The sequence below is a fragment of the Leishmania mexicana genome, chromosome 26, assembly GCF_000234665.1.
Source record: "Leishmania mexicana MHOM/GT/2001/U1103 complete genome, chromosome 26".
NCBI lineage: Eukaryota > Euglenozoa > Kinetoplastea > Trypanosomatida > Trypanosomatidae > Leishmania > Leishmania mexicana.
Window position 1 is genome coordinate 370,958 of NC_018330.1, and position 14,702 is coordinate 385,659.

At 63.9% G+C, this 14,702-nt stretch overlaps 4 protein-coding genes across 4 annotated transcripts; all 4 read left to right on the top strand.

Moving 5' to 3' along the window:
- Nucleotides 1-648: 648 nt before the first annotated feature.
- Nucleotides 649-5,964, top strand: LMXM_26_1190 (conserved hypothetical protein; the record flags this gene model as incomplete). The annotated part of the gene is made up of 1 exon (XM_003876371.1): nucleotides 649-5,964. The coding sequence occupies one exon, from the start codon at nucleotides 649-651 to the stop codon at nucleotides 5,962-5,964; it is 5,316 nt and encodes a 1,771-aa protein (XP_003876420.1).
- A 912-nt stretch (nucleotides 5,965-6,876) lies between these two features.
- On the top strand, nucleotides 6,877-8,835 carry LMXM_26_1200 (conserved hypothetical protein; the record flags this gene model as incomplete). Its single annotated transcript, XM_003876372.1, has 1 exon — nucleotides 6,877-8,835. The coding sequence occupies one exon, from the start codon at nucleotides 6,877-6,879 to the stop codon at nucleotides 8,833-8,835; it is 1,959 nt and encodes a 652-aa protein (XP_003876421.1).
- An 815-nt stretch (nucleotides 8,836-9,650) lies between these two features.
- LMXM_26_1210 (aldo/keto reductase family-like protein) lies at nucleotides 9,651-10,895 on the top strand (the record flags this gene model as incomplete). The annotated part of the gene is made up of 1 exon (XM_003876373.1): nucleotides 9,651-10,895. One exon carries the CDS (start codon nucleotides 9,651-9,653, stop codon nucleotides 10,893-10,895), a length of 1,245 nt encoding a protein of 414 aa, XP_003876422.1.
- Nucleotides 10,896-11,566: 671 nt separating this feature from the next.
- On the top strand, nucleotides 11,567-13,585 carry LMXM_26_1220 (conserved hypothetical protein; the record flags this gene model as incomplete). The annotated part of the gene is made up of 1 exon (XM_003876374.1): nucleotides 11,567-13,585. The coding sequence occupies one exon, from the start codon at nucleotides 11,567-11,569 to the stop codon at nucleotides 13,583-13,585; it is 2,019 nt and encodes a 672-aa protein (XP_003876423.1).
- Nucleotides 13,586-14,702: the final 1,117 nt, after the last annotated feature.

Genomic DNA, 14,702 nt, shown 5'->3' on the forward strand with positions numbered 1-14,702 from the left:
GTGCGCCGCTCAATCTTTCCCGCAACCCCCACCCCACCCCACTCCCCTCTGGATCTCTCTCCCTCTGCGTTAATTCATGCACAACGCCCTGCTGGCAAAGGTGCCGGCGACACCCGTGGAACGGATCGCAACGCGTCGGAAAACAGCGTGAGGGAGCGGGGGAAAACGGGGCGACACACCCCAGCGGAGGTGGACGGAGCGCCGCCATCGCTCACCTTCAGCGCTTCTCCAAATGATGCACCTCCACATCCTTCACTTCGACTCATGCCCCTTGTTTCTTGTGCTGCTGCTGTTATACCCTATCGAGTCCTCGAGAGACGTTGGAGAAGCCCATCCACCACCGAGCGTTGGTGCACGCAGCCGCATGCACCAAGGCGCGTGCACACACACACACACACACACGCAGACGCAGACGCAGACGCGCACAGACGTGTGGGCGCGCTTAGAACACATTAGTATTTTTCTCGTTCGCGTCGATTTGGCTGAGCATTCCGCCACCGGGGAAGCGGAGCGCGCTTCTGCACGACGCTCATCCGCGCAGCACCGCTGACGCCGACCACGCCGCGACGGGGCGCAGTAAAAGAGGCCTGTGGACGCACGCGAGTGCCATTTGCCCCTTTTCCACCCATACACGCCTTACAGCCCTTCATGTCGTCTTCGCCAAGGCCTGCGGGCATGGGGACGCTCTATGTCAACGATTACAAGGCACAGCTCGCATCTATTCTGGGGCTCGGCGCCGCCGCGGCTGGCCTCAGCCCGTCCGGCTCACCAGCGACGGAAGGCTGTGGTGTCGCAAGGCGCCCCCAAACGCGCCAGGAAGGCGGCGGCTGCATCAGTCAGCGCAATTCGCCTTCCCGGCACGGCAGTGGCAGTGGGAACTTCGACAGCGTCACACCGCCTCCACGGGCAGTGCCCTACTCCGTCTCCGCAAGTCGTGGGACCCCGCTAGTGACGCCAACGCGCGGCAGTAGCGCGAATCGTTCTGGAGAGCGCGTGAAGAGCGCACGCCGCGGCTCCCGTGCGGCGCCGCTGCTCGGCACGTCCGCTGTCTGTGTGACACCCACGCCGCAGAAGCAGGGCCACCACTGCCTTTCCCCCGCCACGTCCGCGCATCAGAACAAGGAAAAATCATCACGAGCCAGACGTATCATCACGTCGGCATCGCAACAGCGCAGCCCCACGCGGGATGACGCACAGCGTGTCGGCAGCCCATCCGCAGCGCACACGAACGCCACCCTCTCCACCGGCGTAGGCAGCGGCTACGTGATTCACGCAAACCAGCACCCCCTCTACGCCGGCAGAGGAGCACCGCAGCGGAAGCGCATCTCCCCTCCACCGGCTGCCGGCAAGCCCACCGGAGTGCAAGGGGACCTCGCCATATCCGTCGAATCAAACACCGTGCGGCGGCTGCAGAGGGGTGGGGCGGACAAACCGGCGGCATCGGTGGCAGCGACCAAAACCGCGCCTGTCAAGGCTGCCACGGCCTCGGGTGTCTGCGCAACGGTGAGCGCAGGCCAAACAAGACCGCCGGCGCAACGCGGTAGCATCATCGAGCAACTGGCAGCAGCCACCCAGATGAAAGGCAGTAACGGCTCCACGCTGGGACAGGCCACCCACGAGCCGCACGCTAACGTCTCCATGGCAAGGTCATCGAGTCCGCGAAAGTGGCCTCGGCCGCATTCCGAGAGTAACCAGCAGTTGTCGAGGTTCACCAGCGGCAGCGTCACGAAACCGCTAGGTCCGCTGCGGCAGCACGATCGAATGCGCATGCACCTGCAGCAGGCGTCTTTCAATGTGAGCACTAGCGCTGCTAGTGAGGTCGACAGGCGCTTGCCGAATGACACGCTCGTCCTTGTGGGCCCGGAAAGGATGCCGGACGGAGAGGAAAACCCCATGTACACTCAACTCAAGGCATTCCAGCTGCCCCAGGCGCCCACAGCCGCGCCCCAAACCCCTGCACCACCCTCTCTGCCGGGCTCGGCAACGACCGGCTGCACATCCGCAGCAGCGCCCTCCACTGCACCCCCTCCAGCCGTGCCAGGTGCAGTGACAGCGGCAGCAGTGACGTGCCTCACTTCTGCGCCAGCACCAGCACCTGCCGCTGGCATACCCGCCCCAGTGGTGGCCCCTCCTCCACCAGGAGCCGACGTCCTTGCCGCCGCCGCCTTAGCAGGCACAACTGCGGCTAGCCCAGCACCGCCGCCACCACCACCACCAGCGGTCGCAGCCGTGGCAGGTGCCCCCAACGCACCCACCGTGGGCGGTTCGGCGGCGGGAACGGGGGCCTCGGCTGCTGCCGCCGCACCCGGCGCACGGTTGTCTGCACAGCCGGTCTCTGCGCGGAAGTCGACTAGGGAGGAGATGACGGAGGCAGAGGAGGAGCGCTTGTTGCGCGACCTCATCGCCACGTCACATCACGACCACCGGTGTGCGCGGCGGCCGCCGCCAGCCGCCTCGGCTGTCCTCGCCACGGGCGCAGGCCTCACTGCCGCGATAGAGACGGCGCTGCAGCTGCGACGGGAGGCGAACAACGGCGCGCTGCACGGCTGGCGGAGCCCACCGGCAAACGTGCTGTTGCCTGACCCGACGCAGTCCGCGCCTACGTGGGCGGTGCTCAAGTCGGCACCTGCCCAAGAGGCGCAGCAGGCGGCGGCCGTGGCTTCTATCGCACGGCCCACTGGCGGAGTCTGTGGGGACCACCCAGCATCGCCGGCTAATGACATGACAGCCGCCGCGCACGGCGTCGCCGAGAACGCCGCTGACGGTGACGAAACCGCGCGCGTGTTGGACTCCATTGACTACCACGCGCCGTTTCAGTGCGTCCTCCATCCCGAGTACGTGGAGCACGACCTCGTGCCAGCGGCCTTGAGCGTTGGAGTCGTCGCCAACACCGGCGTGGATGATCCCATGAAGTCTTGTCCTACCAACCGCACCACCCCGGCCGCCGCTGCGGCGGCCGCGGCGGAGCAGCGGGACGATGTCGATGCGGATGCACTCGCTACAGCGGCAGCAGCCAGCAGCAACACCGCGGTGCAGACGCTGGTCGCGCAGGCCGTCATTTTGCGCGACCCGCTCTCTCTGCTCGCGTGCGAGCACCTCGCCGAGGACACAATCGACATCACCGCTCGCCGTCGAGCATACCTGAGGGCGATAGACGCGTTGCACGGCATCACGCGCGGCGGTGCGCTTTTCACCAACCGCCCCGGTGCGCTAGCCTCCACGCTCCAAGAAGCCTCGCCGCTGGGTGCGGTGTTCTGCGAGCTGTCGTACCCGGCCAAGGTACTGCTGTCAGCGATCCTGTACATGCGCTCGCTCGGGGCGCTGCCGAGCCTGCTGCGAGCTGGCCCGCTCACCGAATACAGTCCCGTCGTGGACAAGGAAAACTGCATCGAACTTGTCTTCTACAACCCGTCCGACGAGGAGCAAGGTGTGCAAGCAGCACAGGAGGAGCAGCAGAAGTCGGGGGAACTGAAGTCTTCGCGCCATCCCTTTGAGCGAGAGCGCGCGGTGGGCTCAACAGTCCTTCACAGCCAAGTGCCAGCTGATCGCGTGCCGCCCATCGAGGCTGTGACGCCGACCAACGCGCCGGGAAGGGCGCGCTCGCAGCTGCACACGGAGGGGCAACCAAGCAGCAGCCCAGGCGCATCGTTACGTAGCCGCTCAGGCAGGCAGTTCGGCAACACCGCCCGCGGCTTCACAGGCAGCTCCCTCGCCGGGAAAGGTGAGGCCCACGCAAGCCATGCGCACAACTACGCAGACCCGTCCCCGTCGCCGCTGCAGAAACGGCGGCCAACCGCCATTGAGGACCGGCTTATGAGCGTGTTGTCCGCAACGGCGATGCGGCGTGCCAGCTCTGCGACCTCCCGGAGCGTCAGCTCTGCCGCTGTCACCTCGCGCACCGTTTCACCGCACCGATTCTTTTCTCGCGCAATCTCCGCAAGCCTGGCTAGGCCGCAGCTGCACAACACCGAGGCCTCGCTGATGGCGGGTGACACCCTCGACGGAGCACGGCGTTTATCCGGGGCTAATGGCTGTGAGCCGTGTCCCTCTGAAAGCGGAGGCTCCTGGCTACTGCGCAAAGCGTCGCAGGATGGGCGCGCACCGCACGTCTTTGCTCACCAGGTAGGTGACCCGGGCACCAACGCGGCTGAAAGCCTAAGCGAGAGCTCCAACGTGCATCGCGGCTACGCTGGCCCCGCCTCTGGCCGCCAGCGCCGCCAGAAACTATCCCAGCTGCCAGCCAAGCTCCAGGAGCGCGGTTTGGGGCGCACCAGCGCCTTCGCCAGTCGCCTTCCGCACGTGCACCTTACACCTCCATCGGGTACATCGGCAAGCGGCGCACCCGGCGCGGCTTCCCAGACTTCGGTCACTACAGCAATAGGCTCGTCTGCCCTTCGACGCAGCTCCGTCATCGTTGCGCTCGAAGACCTGCAGCAGGCGGCTGAGAGGGGCGGCGTGTCGGCTGCAGCGCGCGCAGCAAACGCGCCCTCGTCGCCATCACACTTACTTCCAGGTGGCACCGGCGCCTTATCTACCGTCACAGAGCCCGCCAAGGCGATGCCACCGCCGCCGACGCACTTTGAAGCGGGCCAGTCTGCCACCACTTGTAGCTCGAGGGCCGCGGCAACGCCTGCAAGTGGTTCAACACCGGCAAGCGCGTACGGCCCCGGCGTCGCCCGCTTCCCCAAGGGGGAGCAAGAGCTTTGCGTGGTCTTGCGCGCCGTCGTGGCGCAGAAGTCGCACGTGTACTCCTTCGGCAAGGCAGAGACAGTGCACGTGTTGCCTCCGCTGCCGCAGCGCAGCGCCGCCGACGACGGCGGCAAGGCGCTGCTGCGCAAGCAGACGATGCAGAAGGCGGGGGTGGAGCGCCTCGCCACAGACTCTTCGAGCCCACTACACAAATTCCTTTGCAGCGGTGACAAGCTGCGTGGCGAGGCGAAAATAGAGGGGGACCAGTTGAGAGCTGCCTTGCTCGATCGGGCGCGCCGCGCTGCCGCCGCGGCGCGTCGCCGCGTCCCGGTCACGGTGCATGAGAAGGGCATGCCGACGTCGGCCGACTACGGCGACCTCGTTGTGGCCTTTGTTCTGAGCGGCAATGCGTCGGAGCTGAGCGGTTCGGTGCCGGACATGATGGAGCTGGAGGCGCTGCGGTACCGCATTTTCTCACTGCAGGGGTACAGCGCGAGTGACCCGGCCGGAATGCAAGCAGTGAAGGAGGCCGCTGGAGTAGGTGGGGCATCCGCTGCAGCTGAACCGCCAGCAGAAGCAGTCGTGCGGTCTTCGACGACGGCGCCTTCGTCTCTCGAACCCAATCTGGCGCGCCTGCAGCAGCACTTCGCAGCTTTCAATGCATTCCATACGCCGGCTTCATCGCACCCGAAAACCCGTGAGCCGTCGCTCGGTGCGTCATCTACGTCACCGTGCGCCTCTTTCGTGAGGGGCCGGCGTCACACGGGATTCTTCGAAGACGTGCTGCAGCGAGTCGATCCTCTGGCGGACTTGGACGACGGCGACGGCAGGAGGGGGCTCTATCTTACTGAGCTCGATGTGCAGCAGAGGCAGAAGCAGGATGTACGGGCGCTGATCCTACAACGCTATCCGATCTACCGCGCCTCAAGCGTCGCAGAGAGCACTCTGCAAACCTTCTTCGCCGAGGCAAAGGAAGCAGTCGTTGCGGCGCGTCAGCAGAGGCGACGGCGCGACGACGCCAGGTCATCCAGCGGCCGGCGCAGCACTAGTGGTGGTCGCTTCGCGTCACCTGGCCCGTCTTTGGCCCCTCTTACGCCGTACACACGCGGCGACGCGGCGACGACCGCGCTGCAGGATTCGGAGCGTGACCTGCTACGCTTCCGCCCTATGAACCTAAATAGCTTCCACCGCGAGCTCACCGATGCTGTGCAGTGCGCGCTGGATCTGCAGACTTGGCAGGGCAAGAAAAACGTATCGCAGGCGCTCCACATGTAGCGCCTCTGCTTCTCGAGTGTCTCGGTGCCGCTGCCGGTGCGCGGTTCGTCGATGGATAATGGACGTGTGGCGCACACAGACATGCATAGATGCCCCGCTGTTGCGCGTTTTGGCTCTCTCTCTGACCTCTTTGACTTGCCGCTGCCGCAGCCCCCTCTCCCCTCCCACTCCCACCCCACCAGCGACTGATAGATGCCTCGATACGGTTTTGTGCGCATGGGCATGTGCATGCGTGCAGGCGTGCAGGCATGCGGGCGGCTGTCACGCTCGCGCGCCTCTCTACACTGCCTCTGGCGCCTAGATCATCATACAAACATAGAAACAACGACAACAACGCAAATGGTCCACAGCTCCTCAAAGGCAAGCAGCGTCGATGCTGAGCGATGGCCACCTGCTGTGATGCACCTCTCTCTCTCGGTGGCTGTCTCGTGGTGTGTGCGCCTCATCACCTGGCGACTATGCGCGCTGAAAGCCGGCCATGCCATGAGGTCACCGCTGAGCCGATGCTGGGGTGCGCGGGTAATGTACGAAAAAGAAATCTCGAGAGCAAGAGGAGAGAGAGTGGCGTCGAAAGGTGCATCGTGGGGATGACAAGCACGCTCCTCCGAAACTAGACAGGGCTCGCACGGGGCGCTCCGCGGACGACGGTAGCCGCGGAGAACCGCACATGCTAGGGACGCTGTGCGCATCTCCCCTTCGGCCGATGCATCGTGTGAAGAGACACGGCCGCCACGGTACCCGCACATGTGCACATGTCAGGCCTCTGTCTGCCTGTTCCACCGTCTTCGTCATCACCCCTATCCATCCTCCACTACCACTGCATCCATCTTGACCATGCAACCGCGGCCATGTCCCCTGGCATGGCTGTCACATTCCATTATACCCTTTTGAGCAGCCCTGCTACGAGAAACGATGTCGCGCTTCACCATTCGGCGCCTTGTTCTGCAGAACATCATCGCTGTGGCGGCGCACTGCCCCTCCACCACCATCGCCTCGGCAGCTGTGGCGGTCATGACGGGTGGCGCGGGCCCTGCGTCGGCCTCTGCTGCCTCGTCCTCCTCCACAGCCAGCTGGGTGCAGCGCATGCTCGTCAAGAGTCACGCGGGCTCGACATCGGCGTCCTCCTCGCACTTTGCGCTTGTCACGGAGGCAGAGATGGAGTGGATCCGGCGGTGCCGTCGAGAGGACGCCGAGGAGAGCCGCGTTGTCCTAGCCACATGCCCGAGTCGCTCTATACTGCGTGGCATTGGCGGCGGCGCTCTCAACGTGCTTCTTGGCTTTGTCATCTCACCGCTCGTCCTCCTCGCCGTTTCCCTGGAACGGGTACGACTGGGCAGCGGCGTGAGTGCGCTGTGGACGGCGCCGTGCTACGGCCTCCTGTGGGGCGGCGTCTTCTTCGCCTGCGCCCAGTACGCGGCGGTGCAGCAGGTGGCTCTCAGCTCCTACTACAGCTGCGTGGCGACGCCCCTGTACTACTGCGTGAACCGGCGTCCCATGGCGGATGTCGCCGCGTCGGCGTCGACTTCTGCGCCACGCGCGCGCGCGTGGATGTGGAACGGGCTACGCTGCGGCTTTGAGGCACCACAGGGAACACCGAATGCCCGTCATCCGCTCCTACAGCTCTACGAAGACCCATCGGTGCTGCGCGAACGTGCCATGAAGCGTGTTGCCCGTCGGGACAAGGACAAGATCAAGAAGAAGGCCAAGTACAGCGGCAAAGCCAAGATGAGCGGCAGAGACGGCGTCGCGGATGACGACTACTACGGTGTCCTTGGCGTGCCAACAGATGCCACGCCGCGGCAGATCAAGGAGGCCTACAATCAGACGGTGCTCCACATCCACCCAGACCGCAACCCAAGCCCGGATGCTGCGCAGCAGTTCGACCGCGTTACGAAGGCCTACCGCGTCCTGTCGAACCCGCAGAAGCGCAAGAAGTTCGACCTTGGCGGTACAAAGGGCGTCGAGGACACCGGCGCTAAAAAGCGCGAGGCCGTCCGTGTCCTTTTCGGTGGTGAAGAGGTGCACCGCATGGCTGGGGACGTGTTCATCAGCAGCTTCTCGCACCGCGTCATTGACGGCCTCGACTACACTGGCGAAGAGCTTGCGGTGCTGCGCCAGCGCATGTACGAGCAGTGCCGGGATGAGCTGCTGAACAATTACCTAGTGCACTACGACGAAGCAGCGGCAGCGTCAGAGGCAGCGGCGGCCAGCAGGACGGTGGCGGACGCGAAGAAGCGCAGCAGCTGCTGCAGAGGCTCCTGGAAAGGCGATGCTCTTGCCATCCGGCTGCGCAATATCCTCAGCACCGGGCTTGCGAAAGAAGTGCTACATACCATCGGCCATGAGTACAAGCGAGTCATTGCCTACCACGATATGGAGAGGAGGCGACCCAGCAGCAGCGGTGAGGCCGGAGCGGCAAACGGCGGCGCGTCACTGTCACCTGTCCGCGCTGCAGTAGCGCCTCACTCGAAGAGCGTGCCTCTCCCTTTCCTCGTTGTGGCTCGCGCGAAGCTCTACTTCAAGAGAGTTGGTCCGCACCGCTGGCAGGTGCGGCGACAGAAACTCAAGTATCTTGCCGCGGTGCGTGGCCGTACCTTCAAGGACTCTCAGGCCATGGTGGATCTGGCGTGGTACACGTCTGTGCAAGAGCTGGAGGTGACGGCGAACACCGTCGCCCTCGCGCTTCTGTACGACCCGCAGCTGCCGGCGGCCGAGGCCGCACGTCGACGGGATGCGCTGGAGGCTCTGGCAGACACGTTTATTCTTTACGGTCAGCCGTACAAGGGTGCGAGTAAATCCACCATGAACCAACTCATGAACTCAATGCGCGAGTATCAGCAGCAGAGGCAGCGCGAGACGGACGCTGAGTAGTGTGGTTGTTTAGCACTTTTATCGTGGCGCGCCTCACAGAATCGAGGAGTGCAAGGGAGGAGGAGAGTCGCCGTGCAGGTGGCGGAGAGCGGTGAGGAGGGATGAGATGGTGCGTGTTCGCCGGAGAGCTCGTGTCCGAAACGAGATGGTCGGCTCAGCATCCATTCACGGGCTCTTCCCCCGCCTCCCCTCCCCACCCCACCCCACCCCACCCCCCTCCTCCCCATCTCTCTGGTTGCCATGTTTGTCCTTGGGCGTGCATCCGACCACACACAACTTGCCGGCGTCCACTGTGGGGCGCATCGGCCCCTCTTCACGTAAGCGGCATAACAGACAAGCGCGAAAAAACAGCGGTGACGAGGCGGTGCCCGCCCGCTCGCCCTCCCCCCCCCACACGCACACACACATTCGCTCAAGCTTCATGCGCCTCTCACACTCTTTCACCGAACTACCAAGCGGTCTAGTCGGTGTGTCCTTGACCGAAATACCCTGCCTCGAGTGTAGAGGGACGTGTGCGATGCCGGGTGACAAGGAGAAGAGTGGCACGCGTATCTGCAGCTCTGTAGCCTCTCTCAAGACCCCTTCTCCCAGACCTCGGCCCGCCCCGTTGTCGCCCGTCCGTTGTGCCTGTATGGGAGTGCCGCGCAACCACCCCTTCGTCCTGTCCCTAGTGCTGCGTGGCTCAGTCTAATACGCTACACCTCCCGCTAGCCCCGCTGCCCACCTCTCTTCTGCTCCCGTGCCAGCCCTCATCGTCCGTGCCACTGCCCCTGCCCCCCTCCCTCCTCTTCACGGACGCGCACACGCAAAGTAAAATGACCACGACGACGACGGCTGCTGCTGCTAGCTTTCTTCCATCCCTGGCATTCGGGGTGCCTCCGATCGGCATCGGCACCTACGAACTTCGCGGGGACGCCTGTGTGAGCGCCGTGCGGGCCGCTCTCCAGATGGGCTACCGTCTCATCGATACCGCCGCGGCGTACCGCAACGAGGAGCTCGTTGGTGAAGGCATCATCAGCAGCGGCGTCCCGCGAGCGGATCTATTCATTGTGGTGAAGATCGCGATGAAGAGCATGGGTGCTGACGAAACGGTGCGGCAGGGAATCCTCGACAGCATCCGCAAGCTTCGCATCGACTCCGCCGACTGCGTGCTGATGCACTGGCCGGGGTGCGGCGGGCTGAAGCCACAAGACGCATCAGGTCATCAAGCGGCCCGCGCGCGGTGCTGGCGCATCATGCACGAGCTGCAGGCTCTTGGTAAAGTACGCTACTGTGGTGTGTCGAACTTTCTGCCGCGGCATTTCAAGGAGCTGAACTGCTTCCACGACGGCGACGGCGGGCGGAGTGAGGATGAGGCCGTCGCTGCGGCGGCGCAACCGCACGTTTCCATCAAGGGCAAAAGGAGCAAAGAGGTTGATGGGCACAGGCATTGCGGCAACGTGCGCAGTGCCTCCTCACCCTCGTCTTCCGAGGCATGGCCACCTTCTGCATCCTCGCAACTTCTTTTGCCGCCCATCCTTAATCAAATTGAGCTGCACCCTCTCTGCATCCAGCGTGACGTCGACACGTACTGTCGCGGGCGCCACGGTATGCTGTTGCAGCAGTACTCCCCACTTGGCAAGGGTGACGCGCGTCTCTTGCAGCACCCGCGGCTGCTTGAGGTGCACGCGCAGTACTTTTCGAACCAGAGCGATGGAAATCATGTCTCAGCACCACCGCAAGCGGCGTCGCCTGAGGCCGTCAAGTCGTACTCTTTGGAGGACATGATACTCATGTGGGGCTTCGCACAGGGGTACTGCACGCTGGTGCGGAGTCACAGGCCTGACCACCTCCGCGCCAACTTGGATGCCGCTCGCGACTATTTCGCCTCTGTGGAAGCAGTCGCGAAAGGAGCGGGCAACGGCAGGGGCGGCGGTGACACATCCTGGGCTTCGGCTGGCACGACACGCGCGCTACTGACAGCGGAGCAGCTTGATGTTATTCGACATCTTCGTGCGCACATTGGCGTCGAGGGCGAGCAAGACATGCATCTGTGCTGGTACAGCTCTCAAATCCCTTGATGTGTTGCCCTCTCAGCGTCGCGGCCCAGTGGCGCTCACATGAGGCATTGAGCGGGATGGAGTCTGGTAGTGTTGGGTTCGCATCTCGTCCCTACTGTTGCTGCTGTATATTCCTAGCCCCCTTCCCCTCTGCACCTTCGTGATTGCCCTATCCGGCGGTGACTCTGCTGATCCCTCGATGGCACGCACACGCACAAGAACGTCAGCGCACACCCTTCGAAGCATGCGCAAGCCATGCCGGGACTGACCTGCCGCTCGGCTCCGTGTGCATCCGGTTTCGCCTTGCCTCAGGCGCGCTCATCCGCTACCCTCACGTACTTCATCGTGCCACCCTACCAGCGTGTTCGCAGGAGCCCCCTCCCTCTTTCACATATTGGCGCCGCAACCGTGAGGCAGGCCCCCATGCTTTCTCCTGCCACTGCTCGTCAACCCTCCCTCCCGCCTCTCCTCACATGATTCGCTCCTCTTTCCCCGGGTGTGCGGCGCTCTGTCACAATTTAGGCCAGTTGTGCCCCCATCCCACCCTAGTGCAGCGCACACACGCATAGAGGCGTTACACCTTTGTACCTGGCGCGCGCAAACCCCCTTTACGCTGCACCCTCTCTCGTGCCCCCGCGCGCACACACACACACACACCTCCCTCCTCCCTCCGTCCTGTTACTGACACGCCAATGTCATCCACTGGCATCCGAAGCACCAACGACGTCACCTCGACGGCGGTGTCGGACACCAACGAGTCCTTCGCCACGTCCTCAGGTGGCGCGAACAACACGGCAAATACGCTCACCACCGACGGCATCATCCGCGAGTGCATTAGACAGGGCTTTTATCGCAGCCCCATCTGCAACGAGACACTGTACTTGCACAATCGTGGCTATGACCGCATTGCCCCCACCGCCTTCGAGCCCTACACCGATGTAAAAGTGCTCTGGCTGGAGGGCAACGGACTCTCGATGCTGCCGTGCGGCGGGGGTTATACGCAGTTGCACCCGCCAGTGCGCGTGGACCCGTTTGCGGCGGAGCTGAAGGCGGCCCAGGCTGAGCGGGCGGCAGTGGCGGCGGGGTCTTTGGTGCAGCACGTAGACCCCTACACAGAGGCGATGCATCACCAAGACGCGCTCTCGCCAAACAGCGTTCCTCAGAAAGAGTCCTCGCTTCCGCTGGCGGCCGATGTGCCGCCAGAGGACCGCGACGCCTTCAGCTCCCTTTATCCAACCGTGCGCCAGCTGTACCTGCACAACAACCTCTTTCGATCCATGCCGGACCTCTCGCGGTTCGAGAGACTGGACGCGGTGAACTTATCAGGCAATTTCTTCAAGACGGTAGAGCCGCACTGTGCCCACTACGACTCCGCGGTGCGCCAGCATCATGCCAGCGAGGTGGCAGACGGCACATCACCGACGTCGGCAATGACCTCCGGTGCGAGTCCCTTGCTCTCCAAGAGCCTGCAGCGCGAGCAGGAGCAGCAGCGGTGGCAGCAGGTGTCACACGACCCTTACAGCACAGGCGGGACTGCGCCTTCCGAGGATCTCACTGTGGTCGCTTCGCCAGAAGACGCTAAGCGGCAGCGTGCCGCGCAGCTGGAGCGCTACCGTCACACCGCCGATGTCTTCTCCGTCTTCTGCGGGCACAGCCCGCTGCCGGAGATCGAGGAGGCGGAGGAGGCGGGGGGTGAGGACCACCAGCGCAGAGTCTCAGTCTTGCCCCTCAAGCAGCCGCCACCGCCGGCGCCGGAGCACCGCAACCCGTGTAGCTCGCTGCGCAGTCTCAATCTCGCTGGCAACCGCCTGCAGAGTTTCGAGGACTGCCTCGCTCTTCTCTGCTACCGCTCGCTGGCGGTGCTGGACCTCAGCCACAACCACATCTCGGACGGCGAAGCACTGCTGCTGATCCTCGAGCGCCTGCCGCGCCTGAAGGCACTCAAGCTCTCCGGCAACCCGCTCGTCCGGTCGCTCCCGCGCTACCGCAAGCGTGTCCTTTCGCGGTGCAAGAGGTTGCTTCACTTGGACGACCGCCCGGTTTTCGCCGAGGAGCGCCGAGTGGTCACGGCGTGGGCCATCGGCGGCGACGACGGAGAGGAGAAGGAGCGGCACGCGATCCAGGAAGAAAGGGCCGCGGCGGAGAAGAAGCGGCTGGAAGACTTCCGCCGCCTCATCTCGCGCCATCAGCGCACCAGTACTTCTGAGGCGCCGCACGAGGACTACATAAACGCCATCACCACGGTGGCAGCGCTGTCGGCAGCGGCGGACACGGCCGACAGCCGCGGCTGGAACCGCGCCGGTCTAAACTCCAGAGAGACTGGGCAGCGGCGCGGCCGCCGGCCGACGTCCGACCCCGACTCCTCTTCCACCAGCTCTGAAAGTGAGGATGACACTGATGACGACAACCAAGCCGGCAGGGGCACAGGTGAGTGGTCAGCCGCGGCGATGGGGGCAGTAATGGCTACTGCGAGCAATACTGCTGCGCAGGCCGACGCCTCTGCTGCTGCTGCAATCGGGATGATCACCAGCCAACACGAGAACAAGCCGCCCAGAGAGGTTCGAGGCACATCGTTGTCGCAGCAGCAGCAGCAGCAGCAGCAGAGGCAGCGTGTGTTGAGCTCTAATCAGCGTGTCGAGGCGGCAGCGTCGACCGCCGCAGGCGCGGACGACGACGAGAACGACGACATTTTCGTTCCCGACGCGGTATAGAGAGAAAGGCGAAGCGAAAGACAACGACAATGGGGAGGAGGGGCAGTCACCGAACGGAAACACCCCCGTTGACTTGTGCGTGTGTGGGGTGTAGGGGTGTGTGCCCTTGCTGGTGTCTGCCGTGGTGACGCTTCTGGTGGCTGGTGTGTCACTGGCGGCAACCGCCGACTTAGCGGCTGGCAGAGATACACGCCAACGCCACCAGCCCCCTCCCCCTCCCCCGGCGCAGCATTCGCTTTCCCGGCGGTAAGGCAGCTGCTATGGTCGGCCTTTTTCTTTGATGTCCCATTCTCCTATATCTGCGCTGAGCGATGCAGCTCGAGGCAGAGCATCCGCATCGGCGGCTTGGTCACTGGTGGTGGTGGTGGTAGTGCGGCCATGATACGGCTTTGCTGGTACCTGCCTCCCTCATCCGCAGCTGAGTCTCGAAGTGGAGGCGCATGTAGAAAGGATAGAATGAATCCAGTGTTCATGGAAGTGGGGCACTTACGGACACGCACGCACACGCATGAGCACATGGTGCAGCGAACCCCGCCATCATCTCCCTCCCTCACGTCTTTTCACTTTGTTTCACATGTACATACTTTGAGAGAAGGGAGGGGTGGGGGGTGGGCGCACTGGTGCTCCGCCGTGCTGCTCCATGCCTGTGCATCTTACGCGACACCTAAGGGGGATAAAGTACGCCGTAGAGGCGGTGGAAACCGCTTGCGCATGGATGGATGCTGCCGACATACTCATGCGTGATCAAAAGGAGCCTGCTTCGCCGCAGAAAAGGGAGGGAGGGGGGAAGGGGTGCAACGAAACGTGCTGCACACTTGCACATACGGCGGTCACTCCGGGGTGTGGTTGCTTTTCCAGTCTTGTGAGGACAAGTGTGCGTGTGTGGGGAACAGCGCACCCCGCCTCGCTTCTCCCGCGCCTCTCCCGTACTCGGACAGAGACAGGGGCAGGGCCATGCTAGCTCTTCCTCCTCTGCTCGCCCCCCTCAGTATGGGGTGGGTGTGCCAGAGAGAGAAGCGCACAAAACAGTTGCGGTAGCGGTGAGGAAAGTACATGCACACGCACATATTCCTCACCTCAAGGCCAACCTGCCAGCCGAAGGCGTATCGTCAACCCT